Below are 16,126 nucleotides of genomic sequence, written 5' to 3'. Positions count from 1 at the left end.
CCACTGGATGCTGCCTTTTCTGTTAATTGACTACGTGCTCCTCTCTTTTGTCACTCTTTCTGGGGAAGTAATGAGTAAGGGCCCATGCAGGGTTTTCTGCAACTTATGAAATGTGTGAATTAAATATAATTTTTAATTATAACAGAAAGTTACAAGTCTTTTCAATAATAGAAGCAACCAGGAAGTATGTCATCTCCCAGGTTCCTGGAATCTCTGGAAATTTCCAAGGGGCATCACTAGAGGTCAATCCAATCTCCACTACAATTGCAACCAGAGAAATGAGGAACTCTATTTGCCATTTAAAACCCTTCACAAATGGGCACCCAGTTTATTTTTTCAGGCTTCCAGCACATTCCTTTTTTTCCATGTCCTTTTTGTTCTAGGTTGTTTTTCAACTTGTGTGAAATTTTATCTCTGCTTTCCAGGTCTTTGTACAAGTTATCCTGCATATCTGGTGCATATTCCTTCCTCAAGTCCTTTATGAACTTGAGCTTCCTTCAACACTCAGCTCAAGCACCACTGCCAGCTTGAGATCTTTCCTTGTTACTCCAGTTATCTGTAGCCCATCCCACATTGCTCTGTCTTTACCTAGTATATATTTTATCTAGGTACAGTTTCTTTAGCTTCAGTGGAATATAAACTCCTTGAGGATGGGGACTATTTCATTTTTAGTCAGTGCCGCCAGTGGCAAGCACAGTGCCTTGTGCAATAATATGTTTTATAATTGCTTATTGAATAAAAGGATGGATGAATGAACGGAGAGGCAAAATACTCAAGATAACACAATGGCAATGCTAAAAGCAAAAAGAATTGTCTGTGGGTTAGAGGAAGGGTCTGGAATGGGAGAAGAAAGTCTGAGGTTCTGCCCTTTAGACCATAGCATAGGTTTAAAAGAACAAAATGGGGAAGGATCTGTTTTTATAGGGAATATCTTACCTATCATTTAGAACATGCTGTTTCCCAAGTGAAGAAAAGGAGTATAAAATTGAAATTGAACCTTGTTAAGACAGCATGTGCCAATTATAGGACAAAATTGCAACAGTATATCTTATTTAATTGTTATTAGATTTTATTGTAGAATGTGAAAGTATTAATATGCACATAAATCTGCTTCAAGCTCTCTGAGAAATGTCTATATTATGGCACATTGTAAAAAAATGAAGGCAGCGGGGAGGGGAAGCAAAATCTCAAAACATGTATTATTAATTTCCCAGCAAATAAGTAAAACCGTGTGATTTATTTTCAGAAATTTTGATCATTGGTAAAAATAAAAGTGCCTAGGAATTCTGATCCTTCTCAAAGGAAAATACTTGGATTCTAGACAAAGTCCTACAAGATGACCTATTTAGAATTGCTCCTATTAGGAATAAGCTATGTGGCACAGAGGATAAGGAGCAGGTTTTGGAACCAGGAGAATTGTGTATTTGAGTCCTTTTATATACTACTTGACTTTAGGAAATTCAGTGAAGTCCTCAGTGTAGGCACAAGATGATGTGAGATGGAGAAATGTATATTTCTCTAATTTATAAGATGGTGAATTATAGAGATTTTCATCCTACATTGACAGAATTTCTTCCTCTGGAAGCTCCCAAAAGAGAAATTATAGATCTAATACCTACCCTTATCCAATTAGTAGCAAAAGGCCTGGGGTGCAGATGAGCATATTATGCCTTAAAAAATGAAATGGACAATCTATATGAAACCTTGGTTTCTTGCTCAGGCATTAATAGTGGAGTGGGGAGGATATTAACTTCCCTGTTACTATCAAGGGTACCATCATTATCCTATTCTACCAGGCTTGCAACTAGGTATCTCAACTCATCTCTCTCTGTCTGTCACCCCCAATTATCCAATCATTTATCAAATTCCATCATCTCTCCCTTTTAAAAGTCATGCTAGATACTTCATTTTCTCTCCTCTGACCCCACACCACACTGGTGCAAACTCACCACCTCATGCCTGCTGAAGTCTTTCCCCTTTCCAATCCCTACTCTAAGAAGCTGTCAAACTGATCTTGAAGCTCAAAAAGGACTAATGTATTAAATTCCACTGGCTCACTATTACCTTGAGGATTACATAAAAAATCCTCTGATTGTCCCTCATAACCTTTTCCTTTTCTGCCTTTCTTGTCTTAAACCTTACATAATCTAATGTAATTCTGTGCTCCAGGGACATCAACCTCCTTGCTGTTCCTAAAACAAGCCAATTCCATTTTCTAAGTCCATGCATTTTCACTGGCTATCCTCCCTTGTATGCAGTCTTTTTTTTTCTCTTCATGTAGCTAGTTGCCCTGGCTTCCTTCAACTCACCTATTAGAATTCTCTCCCTGGGTGTCCAGTTGGTATCTCAAAATCAACATGTCCCAAACAGAACTTGTTTCTTTTTTTTTTTAAACCCTTACCTTCCATCTTGGAGTCAATACTGTGTATTGGCTCCAAGGCAGAAGAGTGGTAAGGGCTAGGCAATGGGGGTCAAGTGACTTGCCCAGGGTCACACAACTGGGAAGTGTCTGAGGTCAGTTTTGAACCTAGGGCCTCCCATCTCTAAGCCTGGCTCTCAATCCACTGAACCACCCAGTTGCCCCCCAGAACTTAACTTTCTACCTACATCCCTTCTCCTTTTCAGCTTCCTCTGGAGCATTGTCTTGCCTCTTTAGATTATAAATTCCCTGAGGGTAAAGATTGCCTTTTTTTCACCCTTATTCTTTTCCCTAGTTCCTGATTGGAACATAGTAGAATCTTGATGAATGACTGTTTGAATATTCCTTGCCCTATCTCCAAGCTTCCTTTTTTCTATTAAGGACACCACTATTCTTCTGATCACTCACTTTGGTATCTTGAGTCATACTTACATTTATCCCACTTCCTTACCCTTCTGGACATTCAAATATCTGACCATTCTTGCCCCTCTTACTTCTATGTCATCTCTCCCAACTGCCCATTTCTCACAATGTCACTGCCTTAGTTCAGGTCTTTTTCACTTATCTCTGGACCATTATAATAGCTCCCTAGTTTGTCTCTTTACTTCCAGTTTCCCTTCTTTCTAATCTATTTTACAGGGTTCCTAAAATAGACTTTATGGCTCAAATATGACAACGGTACTTCTCTAGAGCTTTCAGTGGGGCTCTGTTGCCTACAGGGTGAAACACAAAACCCCTCAGCTTGGTTTGTAAGAACCTCTACCATCTGGCACCAACCTTGTAGAAGTCTATTGCCTTGCCTCTGCTGCTCAGGAACCAGGATTTCTTCAGCTTCCCCGCCTCCCTCTGATTTTTTTTTTTACTTCCAAGAAGAATAGGAAGCTCATAGTAAAAGGTGGGAAGTGATGAGTGCAAGATTTGGGAACAAATTTTCCCATCAATAGCTGATGAGGACTGCTTTTTTGTCCCTCCTCTTGGTGAAATTTTGGAGGAAGAAATTTTTCTTTACCGGAAGATGGCAATTTGATGTCCTACTTCTATTCTGGGCCATCCCCCCTTCTTCCTTTGTACTCCTTTGCTTGGCAAATCTCATTAATTCCCATGGGTTTAATTACCATCTCTATACTGACGTTTCTCACATCTACCTATCCTATCCCAATCAATCTGCTGACTTCAAATAATGTGTCTTCAACTGCCTTTCAGACATTTCACACTGGATATCCAGTAGATATCTTAAACTCAACATGTTCAAAATGGAATGCATTATGGTGTTTCCTAAACCTGTCCACTACCATCCCCCTAGTCCTTCAGTCTAGAGACCTAGGTATTATTTTTGACTCTTTATTTTCTCTAGCCCCCACATATCCAATCTGTGGCCATAAAATTTCTCCAATATGTCCCCTTCCACTGCCACCATTTTGATGCAGGTCTTAATCACCTCACACATAGACAATTGCCATAGTCTGCTTGTGGATCTGAATATTTCAAGTCTTTTTCCATTTAGCCACTATCATGATTTTTTTTAACAATATGAACTCAACTATGCTACCCATATCCCCAATAAACTCTAGCAGCTCCCTATCACTTCTAGTATCAAATGAAAAATCTTGTTTGATTTTCAAAGACCTTCATAGCCTAGCCTCCTCCTACATTTCCAGTCTTCTTATGTATTATTTCCTTTCAGTTTCTCTTTGATTCAGTGACACTGCCTCCTATGCTGTCCCATGAACAAAAAATTCTGTATCTAGGCTCCAGGCATTTTACCTGGCTGTCCTCAATGACTAGAAATATTTTCCTTCCTCATCTCTAGCTCCTAGCTTCCCTGACTTCCTTCAGCTCCCAATTAAGATCCCTTCCTCTATAGGATCTCTTTCTCAATACATCTTAATTCAAGTGCTTTTCTCTCTCTTAATTATTTCTAATTTATTCATATTTAGCTTGTTGGTACATATTTATTTGCTTGTTGTCTCCCCATTAGAATGTGATTTTCTTGGTTTATTTTATTTTTCTGAAAGACTTTATTTGGAAAGTCAGTGAGCAAAGAGATTCTCCATGAATTCTGGCTATAATAGTAACTTAAAAAAATGCAAATATATTTCTTTGTTTATTTGTTACATTAAAATACCTAGGTAACTCCCTTTTTCCTTCCCATCCTCTCATTAGATAATGCATCATTTGACAAAAAATATATATGTATATATAAAATTATGTCTTACTTATTTCTATTTATCAGTTCTTTCTCTGGATGTAGACACACACAAGTCAATTTTCAACCAATATTTCTGTTGCTGTATATAATATTTTCTTATTTCTGCTAGTTTCATTCTTCATAATTCCACCTAGATTTTTCCATATTTTCCCAAAATTAACTTAATTCATCTCCTTATATTTCTTAGAGTACAGTAGTATTCCAACTGAATTATATGCCACAACTTGTTATCAGATTTATGGATAGGAGAAGAATTAATGAACTGATAAGAGAGAGAAAGCATTGTGAGATGTAAACTGGATAATTCTGAATATATTAAATTGAAAGTGTTTTGTACAAATAAAAATAAGGTAGTTAAGATTAGAAGGAAAGCAGTAAGTTGGGAAATTTTTTTTATAGTTTCTTGGATAAAGGTCTCATATCTAATATATAGAAATAACTTTGTCATATATAAGAATACCAGCTATTCCCCATTTTATGAATGGTCAAAATATATGAACAGAAAGTTTTTGGATAAAAAAATCAAAGCTATACTTAATTATGAAAAAAATGCTCTAACCTTTTATTGATTATAGAAATGTATATCAAAACATCTTTGAGATGTCATTTCATGCCTATCTGATTGGCTAAAATAAAAGGGCAAAATGACATATGATGAATGAGGATATGGAAAAATGGGGACACTACTACATTGTTGGTAGAATTGTGAACATATACAACCACTTTGGAGGGAAATCGGAAATTATGCTCAAAGAGCTATAAAATAGTCTTTTGATCCAAAAATGCCAGGCAAAGGGAAATATTTATAGCAGCTCCCTTTATGGTGGCAAAGAACAAGAACTTGAAGGGATGCCCACAATTTGAATAAAACTGTGAGCTTTTTGAGAACAAGGATGGTCTTTTGCCTCTTTTTGTATTTCCAGACCTTAGTACATTGCCTGGTACATAGTAAATACCTAATACTATAAATGTTCTTTGACCATCTGTATGACTGATAGAGGAATCTTCTGGAGTTTTTGACCAGGTAGAGCAAACAGCCAATTGGGAGGTGAATAACAATCTAGGAGTAGCTGGGTACTACAATAATAATAGCTAAGTGATTTTCCTAAAACAAAGGTCTGATTATGTCACTATTCTATAATATTTATATAGCACTTTAAGATTTACAGAACATTATATTAATATGTATTACATTATAAAGTATAACATCATATAATATAAAAATATAAAATATAATTATAACAAAATAAAATTAAAATATAACATAATAGAAATATAATACAAAATAAAACAATATATATTATAAATCATAATACAAACAACAATACAAATATATGTATATAAAATCTCATCTAGTCCTCATGTTTACTTTGTGAAATTGATGCTATTATTATTCTCCATTTTACAAATGAGGATATGAGTCTTAGAGAGATTAAATGACCTGTTTGGAGGTACACAACTAGTAAGTGACTGATTCAAGGTGTAACATCAGGTCTTTATCTACACCAACTATAAAACTCCAGTGGGGAAAGAACCAGATTAAAATGTAACTGGGAAATGTTTAACAAAATAAAGGAAATAAAATATAATGTAAAAAATGTTAATTTGTAGTTTTCTCAAATAAATACACAATCTTTAGGGAGCTGTTTCTTTTTTGTTTGACACCATTTCATTAAACCACCTGACTGTATGAGTACCATCTTAGACAAGGGAAATCAGGATCTGAATTGAGATGACATGACCAGGAACCACAGGAGGAAAAGTCTTTATTAAGCAAGTAATCATAGACACAGCCTAGGCATCTTGCTGGAGTCTTCCGCTCTTAAGACTATTTAGGCATAGTTTGGCTGAATGCCTCCCCTGCCACCACATGATGATGCTTGGGAAGCTCAGTTCTCAAGATAGGCTGGCAAGCAGCAGTGGGAGACAAAGGGGCAAATCTTGGACTAATTTCAGAATGTGTTAATACTCTTTAATTACTGTTTATTTTTGCCTTCAATTAAATGTTTTATTGTTTAACTGCTGCTAACTTCACTGATTTTGTTAGTATGGTAGGGTAGAAGCCAGGGTTGGTAACTGGCCATTACAAGTTCCCACAATTCAAATTGGAGTCTGTGGGGAGACTTTAGTTCACATTAATTTCCTTTACATAGTCCAAATTGCAGCTAAATTGAATTATATTTGGCATGGTATCTCCAGCCTCCATACATTTGCACAAGCTATCTAGAATATACTGTTCTCAGAATCCCTAATGACCTTCTTGACTCAATTCATGGGAAGTTCTCCTTAATTCTCCTGGTTAATACACTTTCATCAAATTACCTAGCATTAACTTATCTGACTAGAATTTGTATTATTCTAGTAGATTCTAAATTTCTTAAGTCTAAGGCCTTGATTTTTGTTTGTTTTCAGTTGGCAGTCTTTGCACAGTTGGCAGACTACCGAGCAGTCTTTGCACAAAGGATGTGATTAAAAGCTTTTTGTGGAAATGAAGCAATGCTTCTACTCAGTATAATGTAACTGGAACACCTGGTATTGCACACACATTCCTAGGGAAGTTTCTGCACAATTATTCCTAAAGCTTCTCCATATTTCTTACCTCTTTCCCCATCTCATTATTCTCATTCAACCTGAGCACATTGAGAAAAAAAATCAGGTTCTCACCCTGAAGGTTAACAGTTTATTCCCTCCAGCTACAGAATAGATTCTTCTCACTGCCCCTTCCCATTCCTATGCTATGGCCAAATAAATCAGAATCTCTGAGTGTAAAATCCAGCTCCACAAGATCTGATGTGAAATGAGATTTATTTAAGAGCATTTAAAAATTGATCAAAGCCCTCATTAAAATACTCGTACATATGGTGCATTTCTCATTAGATATTTTCAGTGTCAATCAAGAGAGAATAATCTCACAATTTATTTTGTTCTATTCCAAATTAGCCTCAAGGCTATTTAAATGCATCACAAAACCAAATCTGCCTGACTGACAGAATGTCAGCTTTCCAGAGCACATTCATAATGCATATTCTAGCTCCAGGAAAAGACAGTAGAGACTCAATGACAGAGAGGTTCATATTTTCCTTGTAGCATTCTCAGGAGGTCACTGCAGTGGTCTGGGGGAGGGAGAGGTAAAAGAAGGAGACAGTTTGGTCAGGTCAAACAACTAACATGGCTGGGGTCCAAATTCCACATTTGTGCTGAGATACTTTTTATAATTTTCCATATGAATGAATAGAATACTCAACTGGAACACTATCAAAGACTAATACAAAATCATACTGAATATGAAATTCAACTTTGCAGCCCCCCTTGAATTTGTCATACCTCCTATAGTTTAGAATCATAATTAAGTGCAGTAGCTTAGAGTACTGGGCTTGGAGTCAGAAGGACCTAAATTCAAATCTTACCTCCTACATGAATTTTGCTTTCTAATTTTGAGCAAGTTCACTTGATCTTCCCTCACCTTCGTTTTCTCATCTGTAAAATGAACTGGAGAGGGAAATGGCAAAGCATTCTAGTATCTTTGCCAAGATGCCCAAATGTCTTCACCAAGAGTTAGAAATGACTTAAACCAACTCAACCACAATCCCCATAACTTCTCACCAAATAGAATGTAAATGTAAAGTATGCTCACTATTTCTTTTCTTTTCTTTTAAATTTTGTTTCCCTAATGCACAGAATAGTGCCTTAAATACCTTTGGGGATCAGATTTCTGATTTCATTTGAGTAAGAAACTCCCTATGATCAAACTTCTATCAAAGCAACTTATTCTTTACCTTATTGTTTTAGAGTGTTGCCTACAAAACTGAGTTGTTATATGATTTGTCATTTAACTCAGTCAGACTCCTCACAAAACTAATATATCTGTCACGAATGGTAGTTGAACACAGGTTTTCTTGACTTGATGGCCAGTCTTCTCTCTTCTCTGATATGCTACTCTCATCTTGTACATAGATAATGATTAAATAAATGTTTGCTAAAATAATTTGACTTGAGTCAAATTCAATTGACAGAAATATCCATGATGGGTAAAACACCAGAGATAGTCAATCAATGGCTGAAGGACCCCTTGTCCAAGAAGATGAGGGATGCTAAGATCTTTTGGTGGGGAAGTTCAGTATAATTTGCCATACTCTACAATCAGAAACCACTGATGGTCTTTGTTCTCTCTTATTTCCAGCTAGGGCAGTTCTGATGACATCATTATGAGCAACATGAATATTGGGACCTCAGTCACTGAAGTCTTCTCATGTCTTTGGGGATTTTACTTGTCTCCAAGGAACCCTGGATGGAAGGGATTCTTGCAGCATTTTGGAGTTTGCTGCATGGTTGGTTTTATCTCAACCATGCTCTTATATATTGCCTTGTATTGGTTCCTGTCATCCTTAGCAATCTTCTTCATTCCCTTCTCGATTGCTGTGTCAATCCTCCTATGTCTATCCAAGCACGTACGCTACTTTGCTATTCTCTTCTTTCTCTCTTGTGGACTGCGTGAAGGCAGAAATGCACTGATTGCTGCTGGAACAGGGATTGTGACATTTGGCCATGTGAAAAATATCTTCTATAACTTGAAAGGCCTGCTGGAAGGAATCACTTGCAACCTCAGGATCAAAAGCTTTATGATCTATTTCCCTCTTCTGAAAAAATATATTGAAGCCATTAAGTGGCTTTATCGTCTTGTCACAGATATCAGTCTATTTGAAGAGATCGTCTCTTGGGATCATACCTTGAACGTATCTCTTCTCAGTCTCAGCGAAGCCTTTGAGATTAGGCTCAACGACACCAAAGGAGAAATCCTAAGTGTGATAGACCATGTAACCACTGTCACAGAGGTGCTATCTTCTCTGGGCCAAGGGCTTTTGACCATTGCTGGCTTTGCTCTAGTTCTATTTAGCACAGGACTCTTCATGAAACGATTCTTGGGTTCTCGTAGTCACAAATTTGAAAATATTTACATCACCAAACGTTTCATTCAGTTTGATGAAAGTGAGAGACATCAAAAAAGGCCCTGCATTCTTCCACTTAATAAGCAGGAAAGGAAGAAATACATCATCATACCTTCCTTCTGTTTGGCTCCTAAAGAGAAGAGAAGCCTTGGACTATTTTTCCTTCCCATACTGACTAATCTCTACATCTGGGCCGTGTTTGCAGCCATGGATTATGGGCTGTATCAGCTCCTTTCATCAGTTAATAAACATTTCCAAAACTTGCCAGGAATGGAGGTTCACCTAAAACTGTCCAATGAGGTAAGAATGGAATATAATAAACAGATTCATATGAATAACAATAGCACATTACTGTAGTGTATAATAATACTTTAAACTAGCATTTTATATTGTGTTTTGAGATTTGCAAAGTGTTTTACAAATACTATTTATTTTCCCCTCATGACAACCCTAGGAGATAGATGCTTTATTATTCCCATTTTATAGAAGAGAAAACTGAGGCTGAGGGAAGTTAGGGGAATTGTCCAAGATGATAAATCTAGTAAGTGTCTGAGATCAAAATTTGAAGAACCACAGAGTACCTTGAACTTAGGAGTAGGTTCAGGAGAGAGATTCCTTAAGTGCTATCTACATGGTTTCTTTGAATAGAGGGTCAATTAAATACATTTGAGCTGGGCAAGAGGATAGAAGAGAATGGAAAGGAAAAGAAGAAAAAAAGGAGAGAGGGAATAGGAATAAAAAAGAAGGGAGAGATGGAAGTAAAAGGAATAAGAAAGAAATCTTTTTTCTGAGACAAATATTTTTATTTAAAATTCTTTTGAATTTTATTTTGTTGGAGGAAAGTTGGAACAGATGCTCGGTCATTCCTGAAGCTTACTCCAAGAACTGGAGCACCAGGGTGCCTTGTAATTAACTAAATTCTTGGGCCTGGTAAAGGGGGGCGGGGTGTTGTGTGTAATCAGCTTGAAAAAGCCAAGTAAATGTGAGAACAAGCAAAATATACCTGCTGAGCAGCAGAAATGAATCTGAGAGGAAGAAATATTTGGATTTAAGCAAGAAGTATCAAATATACTTAAAATGATTGCTACACAATGTGTAAATACAGATACTACCTATATAATGGGATTGAAAAGGAAGGATAATGTACCATTACCACATTCTCTCCTGAATTTTTAGTCCTATGATCAGATCCATTTACCATTTGCTAAATTAGTGAATTTTAGGGATGGTTATAAACCAGTGATGTTTTTGTTGGTACTTAATGCTTCCCTTACCTCCTAAAGGAAATAAAATCTCTCTCTCTCTCTCTCTCTCTCTCTCTCTCTCTCTCTCTCTCTCTCTCTCTCTCTCTCTCTGTGTGTGTCTCTCTCTCTCTGTCTCTCTGTCTCTGTGTCTCTCTGTCTGTCTCTGTCTGTCTGTCTCTGTCTCTGTCTCTCTCTCTCTCTCTGTCTCTCTCTGTCTCTGTCTCTGTCTCTGTCTCTGTCTCTCTCTCTCTCTCTCTCTCTCTCTCTCTCACACACACACACACACACACACACATTCTTATTGAGACAGAAAGGAAGAGGGAGAAAGCAAGGCATCCTAAAGGAGGCCAGAAAAGGAACAAGACACAGCAGGGAATGATGGAAGGGGTAGAGAATGGAAATAGTTGGAAAATGGGAGGTGTCCCAATGGGGCAGCAAGACAGAGCTTGTTAAAAACTATTTTCATCTTGCCATTAGACTCTTTGTTGGTGCTAAGTGTATGAATCTTCTATTTGTGTGGTTTGTTCGCATGGTCTACGTGAAAGGTATCCTTAGATTTTTCAATCATGTTGGCTAAGAACAATTTATAGGATCATAGATTGAAAGTTGAACAAAAAACTCAGAGACCATCTAGTTCAACTACCCTCATATTATTAATCAGAAAATGGAAGCTCCAGGAGTGTAAGTGATTTGTCCAAGGCCACCACTCTAGTGACACATCCACACTAGGTTTCTGGATGATGAAATGTCCCAGGTCTGTAGGATGGATGGAAGTAGAGACAGATCTGAAACAGTAAGACAAGCTAAAAGCCTGCTCTATTACTTCAATAAAAAGAACCAATATCCTGAACTAGAGTAATGGCTGAGGAAACTGGGAAAATGCTTGACAAATCATTCTACCTCCCTGTAAGAGTTAAGTACAAAAATGTTTACTGATTGCATTTATAACACAGCTTCCCAACCCTCAAATCCCTGCTTAGATGCCTTGATGAAATGCCCACTGCACCACCACGAAATTGGCCACATGCTGGTTTGTTATTGCAGAATTTCTCATCAGCCATTAAGTCAGAGTGTTTGGGCAATTTCAATAGTTGGAAAGAACCATCACATTTGCTCAGGAGGACTAAACTTACCTATTTAGTTGCAGAGATTAATTTTTAATTTGTTAATAAGGGATAGACCCCTGAAAGTGTTTCCCTTGCTTGCTTCCCTAGACAGTGGACAAGTAAGCTTCTCTATAACATTTTTATGGCCCTGGAGGGTCCCCATTATGCCCAAATATGGAGAAGGAGAAGAAGTTTATCTTTGGGGTGGTCCAGAGAAACCACTTGGCATGACCATCAGAGTATTAGGGTGCTGAAATAGTAATCCAGGACCTCACTAAACATTACACTACCCTGAGGTTAATTCTCAAGCCCCAAGGTGCCTCATTTAAACTGGAATATGTTATTCATGGGTAGGATCTGGTCCATTAATTCCTGTTTTCCAAATGAGAAAACTAATCCACAGAGAGACTAAATGACTTTCCTAGGTCAGGGGAAAGAGCTGAATCAACAAACCTGACTATCCTCATTGGCTTCATTACATGACTATCAATGTCAATTCCTTAATTCTGGGCCAATCTTAAGCAGTTCACATTGACCTTGGGAAACTACCTGATTCATCTTTTTAATTTTTAAATTTTGTGGCTTCAATCAGGAAAGCAAATATTCCCATTAAAACACACTAGAAACATGAAATATTGCTCTCTTTTTAAAGAACTCTGGAAACATGTGGAGGAAACTTCAGAAAAGTATTTTCCATTGAGTACCACATTTTAGTTTCTAACAATGAACATGGTAGCCTTCTGTGGTTCCACAATGCTTTGTCAGAAGATGTTTTAGTTTCTTGTTATTCATATCAGACTAAAACATTCTGGTTTGGATGGAAATGCTGGTTCCTCCAGGAATAAGTTACAGAGAAGCTAACCTCACCTTTTATTGAAACTGAAACCAAATATGAATAATCTCTTCTTCTTGGAACAGATTTTGAATTAAGCCATAGAAAAGACATAGAAATTAAGGGTAGAATTTATGAAGCTACAAAATTGTGGAAGAAGATATATGAACATAGACACCTAATGAATGAGATTCTCTAGAGGCTGTATATATTAAATTTAAGTTAATTTATTAATTGGCTGCTCAAGAAAATCTAATTAGCCAATAGACTCTCTCACAGTCTGAACAGATGCCAAAAGGATGTGAGAAGTTAAGCAACTAGGCTTGGTTAGAAAAGAAGGACAAACCTTCCCCCCTCCCCACACACACACAACTAGGCATCTGGACTGAGTGAGAAAAGAACTCCAAATTTCCTGGGCATGGTAATATATGCCCTTTGTGACATTATCCATCAATCCCTCCCCAGGAAATCTCTGAATAGAAGACAGGAATGCAGGAGGTGGCCTGAGAGACCTCAACTCCTCCCTCTCCACTTTATCTCAGTAAGATATCTCAGTAAGAGCCAGGTCTCAGGAGGATGCCAGCACATCCTTTCCTTCTTGCTATGTGGCTGTCCAAAATGGCTACCCAGTGCACTCTTCCCAACATGATGGCTAGAAAACTAATTGATTTCTTCAACTATGAGGGTTCTTATTTATAAATAAACAAAGAGTAGGTTTCACCCAGCTTATAATAAAAGCCAGACCAATAAGATGCCCTTAACCCTGTTAGCCTTAACAAAGACAAAAGTTATAGACAAAAGAAGACCCAGCCTAGTTTCCTAGTTTGGGGAAGAGACAGTCTGGTAGCTTTAAAATCAAACACTTTCATCCTGACCCCAAGGAGGAAGGGCAAAGGGAAAGATCATTTTTAATAATATCTCAATTCAACATTTTTTCACAGCAACTATATGGGATTTGAGTACTCAAACCCCATTTATTTTTACATTTATATCATGCTTTAACATATATAAAGTGTATTTTTATCATCACAGTTCTGTGAAGTGAACACAGCAGGTGCCCATTTTACAGATGAGAAAACAGAGCTTCAGAAATTTTAATCGTCCCTAATCAATATTACCAATAAGAAGTGGGATTCAGATCCAGGCTTCTCTTAACTAAATCTGGTACTTTCTCCACTAAAATCCAGCTTTGACTCTTTTGACTATTCAAGATGTGGCTCACTTCTACATTTCCAGGCTTATTCCCCTCCCATACTGGACAATCCAGTGAGACTGGACTCCTTGCTATTCCCCCATACTCAATACTCTCTCTTCCAACTCTATGCATTTTCACTGGTTGTTCACCATGCCCAGAATTTTCTCTCTTCTCTTCCTTACTTCCTTGCTTCCTTCAAATCTCAGGTGATGTCCAACTATTGTGGGAGAGTGACTTTTGTTATGGAAGAGTGAACGCTAGTTCTCTTCCAAAGAACTGAGGCACAGACCCCTTCTTCTTAAGGAATGAAAGTGTTTATTCAAAGATATTACAGAGAGGGTAGCCAGGGTAATAGAAGAGCCAAAACAGGATTTCAAGTTGTTATATTTATTATCGATCTGAGGTATTGTCCTCTTCTCATCCCGGAAATTCTCTGCCCTCCCTCAGATCATTCCTTCCATTGGCATTCCAGGGGAAGGGGCAGGGAAGGTGTGCAAAGACACCCCCCCCCCCATGTCCCTGGATGATGTTCCATTCTGTACCTTGTTTGTAAGACTTTCAAGATTGTTTGAATGTCCTTCCCCAGCCTTGAAAACTCTTATAAAAGGGCAAAACATCATAATATCCTGGATGTTTCCTCCTCTCTTTAGGCTTGGCCACTGGGAAGAGGGACCCAGGGAAACTGACAGTTTGAGTCTATATTCTAATAGCTGCTAACTAGTAAAAGGCATAAGATCTAAAAGCACCACTAAAGAAAAAGGATTTTCAAGCATTTTTAAGATTTTAAAGCACCATTTACTACTTTCAACCCACACTACTACTTTCTACAAAAAATCTTCTAGATCCCTCTCAATGCTAGTACTTTCCTACTGGGATCTCTTCAAATTATCCTGTTTACATCTTGTCTCTACATAATTGTTTACAAGTTGCCTCCTCCATTAGGCTGTGAGCTCCTTGACAGCAGTTTTTGCCTTTCTTTGTAAGCCTAGAACTCAGTACAGTACCTGGAATACAGCAAGTGCTTAATAATAGTAGTATGATAATAGTTAATAGTAGTAATAACAGTATAGTACCTGGAATGCAGTAGATGCTTAATAATAGTATAATAATAGTACAGTACCTGGAATACAGTAGATGCTTAATAATAGTAATATAATATTATTTATATTTATAAATAATAGAATAATAATAATAACAGCACAGTGCCTGGAATACAAAGGTACTGACTGACTTAACTTGACTTTGTTTGTGTTTTAGGTGAAGGGAAATCATGACATCATTAGTGATTCTTCCTTTAATATATCCTTGTTTGAACCCCAATGTATTCCTAAACCTGAACTTCTTATGTCTAAAACATGGGTCCCACTAAGCATCATCATCCTGACATTGGTGGTGTTGGGTCTTCTGTCTTCCATCCTGATGCAATTCAAAATCTTAGTATCTGGGTCATTCTACCCTGATGTAGAAAGAGAGAGGATACGATATCTGCATGCCAAGATCCTCAAGAGAAGAGCCAAACAGCCACTGAGAAAAGGAAAAATGAAACTGAGGCAATTTGTCACAGAGGTAAGTTTGGAACAGGGAGGCTCTGCAATACCTCTAATTTAAACTAAAAGTCAGATTGTAGACTTCACTAGTGTGCAATGTCAATAATCATAACAGACATTTATATAGCCTTTTGAAATTTGACAGTAAATGTTAGAAGATTCAAAGCCGGGTCTTCTTAACTCCAAAGGTGACATATTTCTTTCTCTATGATGATTCCTATCAAAGCAATATCACAGGCCATTGTTAAAACTGCATATACAAAGACAATGAGGTTTATCAATAGAAAACTTACCTCTGTGCCAAGAAGACTTCATTGAAGTCCTGCCTCTGACACATAGTGACTGTGACCCAGGGCACATTATTTAATCTCTGAGTACTCTAGACAATTGGTAGAAGGCATTTCATTCCATGGAAGTTCCCCATACTAATGAAATCATAGATCTAGTCCCTATACTACAGGAGACAAATCTTATGCATTTGAGGCATACTTATTAGGAGGGTTAAGGGCTTTTTGTTTGTTTAACTAAGAAAGCAGTTGAGACCTACAAAATGTCCCATTTCAAATTTGTTCTAAGTGAGATATCTTGCTATGTTAAAGTGAGTGGTTTCCTGATTTTTTAAAGGACC

At 37.4% G+C, this 16,126-nt stretch overlaps 1 protein-coding gene across 1 annotated transcript in view; it reads left to right on the top strand.

The window, feature by feature from the left end:
• Positions 1 to 9,995, top strand: part of DCSTAMP (dendrocyte expressed seven transmembrane protein) — a 26,573-nt gene extending 16,578 nt beyond the window's left edge. The window contains exon 2 of the mRNA XM_001380370.3: positions 8,809 to 9,995. Coding sequence (XP_001380407.3) covers positions 8,834 to 9,931 — 1,098 coding nt within the window. The 5' untranslated portion in view covers positions 8,809 to 8,833 and the 3' untranslated portion in view covers positions 9,932 to 9,995. The remainder of the gene's footprint in view (positions 1 to 8,808) is intronic.
• The last annotated feature ends 6,131 nt before the right edge of the window (positions 9,996 to 16,126 follow it).

This window comes from Monodelphis domestica, chromosome 3 (genome assembly GCF_027887165.1).
Source record: "Monodelphis domestica isolate mMonDom1 chromosome 3, mMonDom1.pri, whole genome shotgun sequence".
NCBI classification, from domain to species: domain Eukaryota; kingdom Metazoa; phylum Chordata; class Mammalia; order Didelphimorphia; family Didelphidae; genus Monodelphis; species Monodelphis domestica.
Note: the sequence above shows the minus strand (reverse complement) of the source record. Positions and strands in the feature narration are given on the sequence as shown.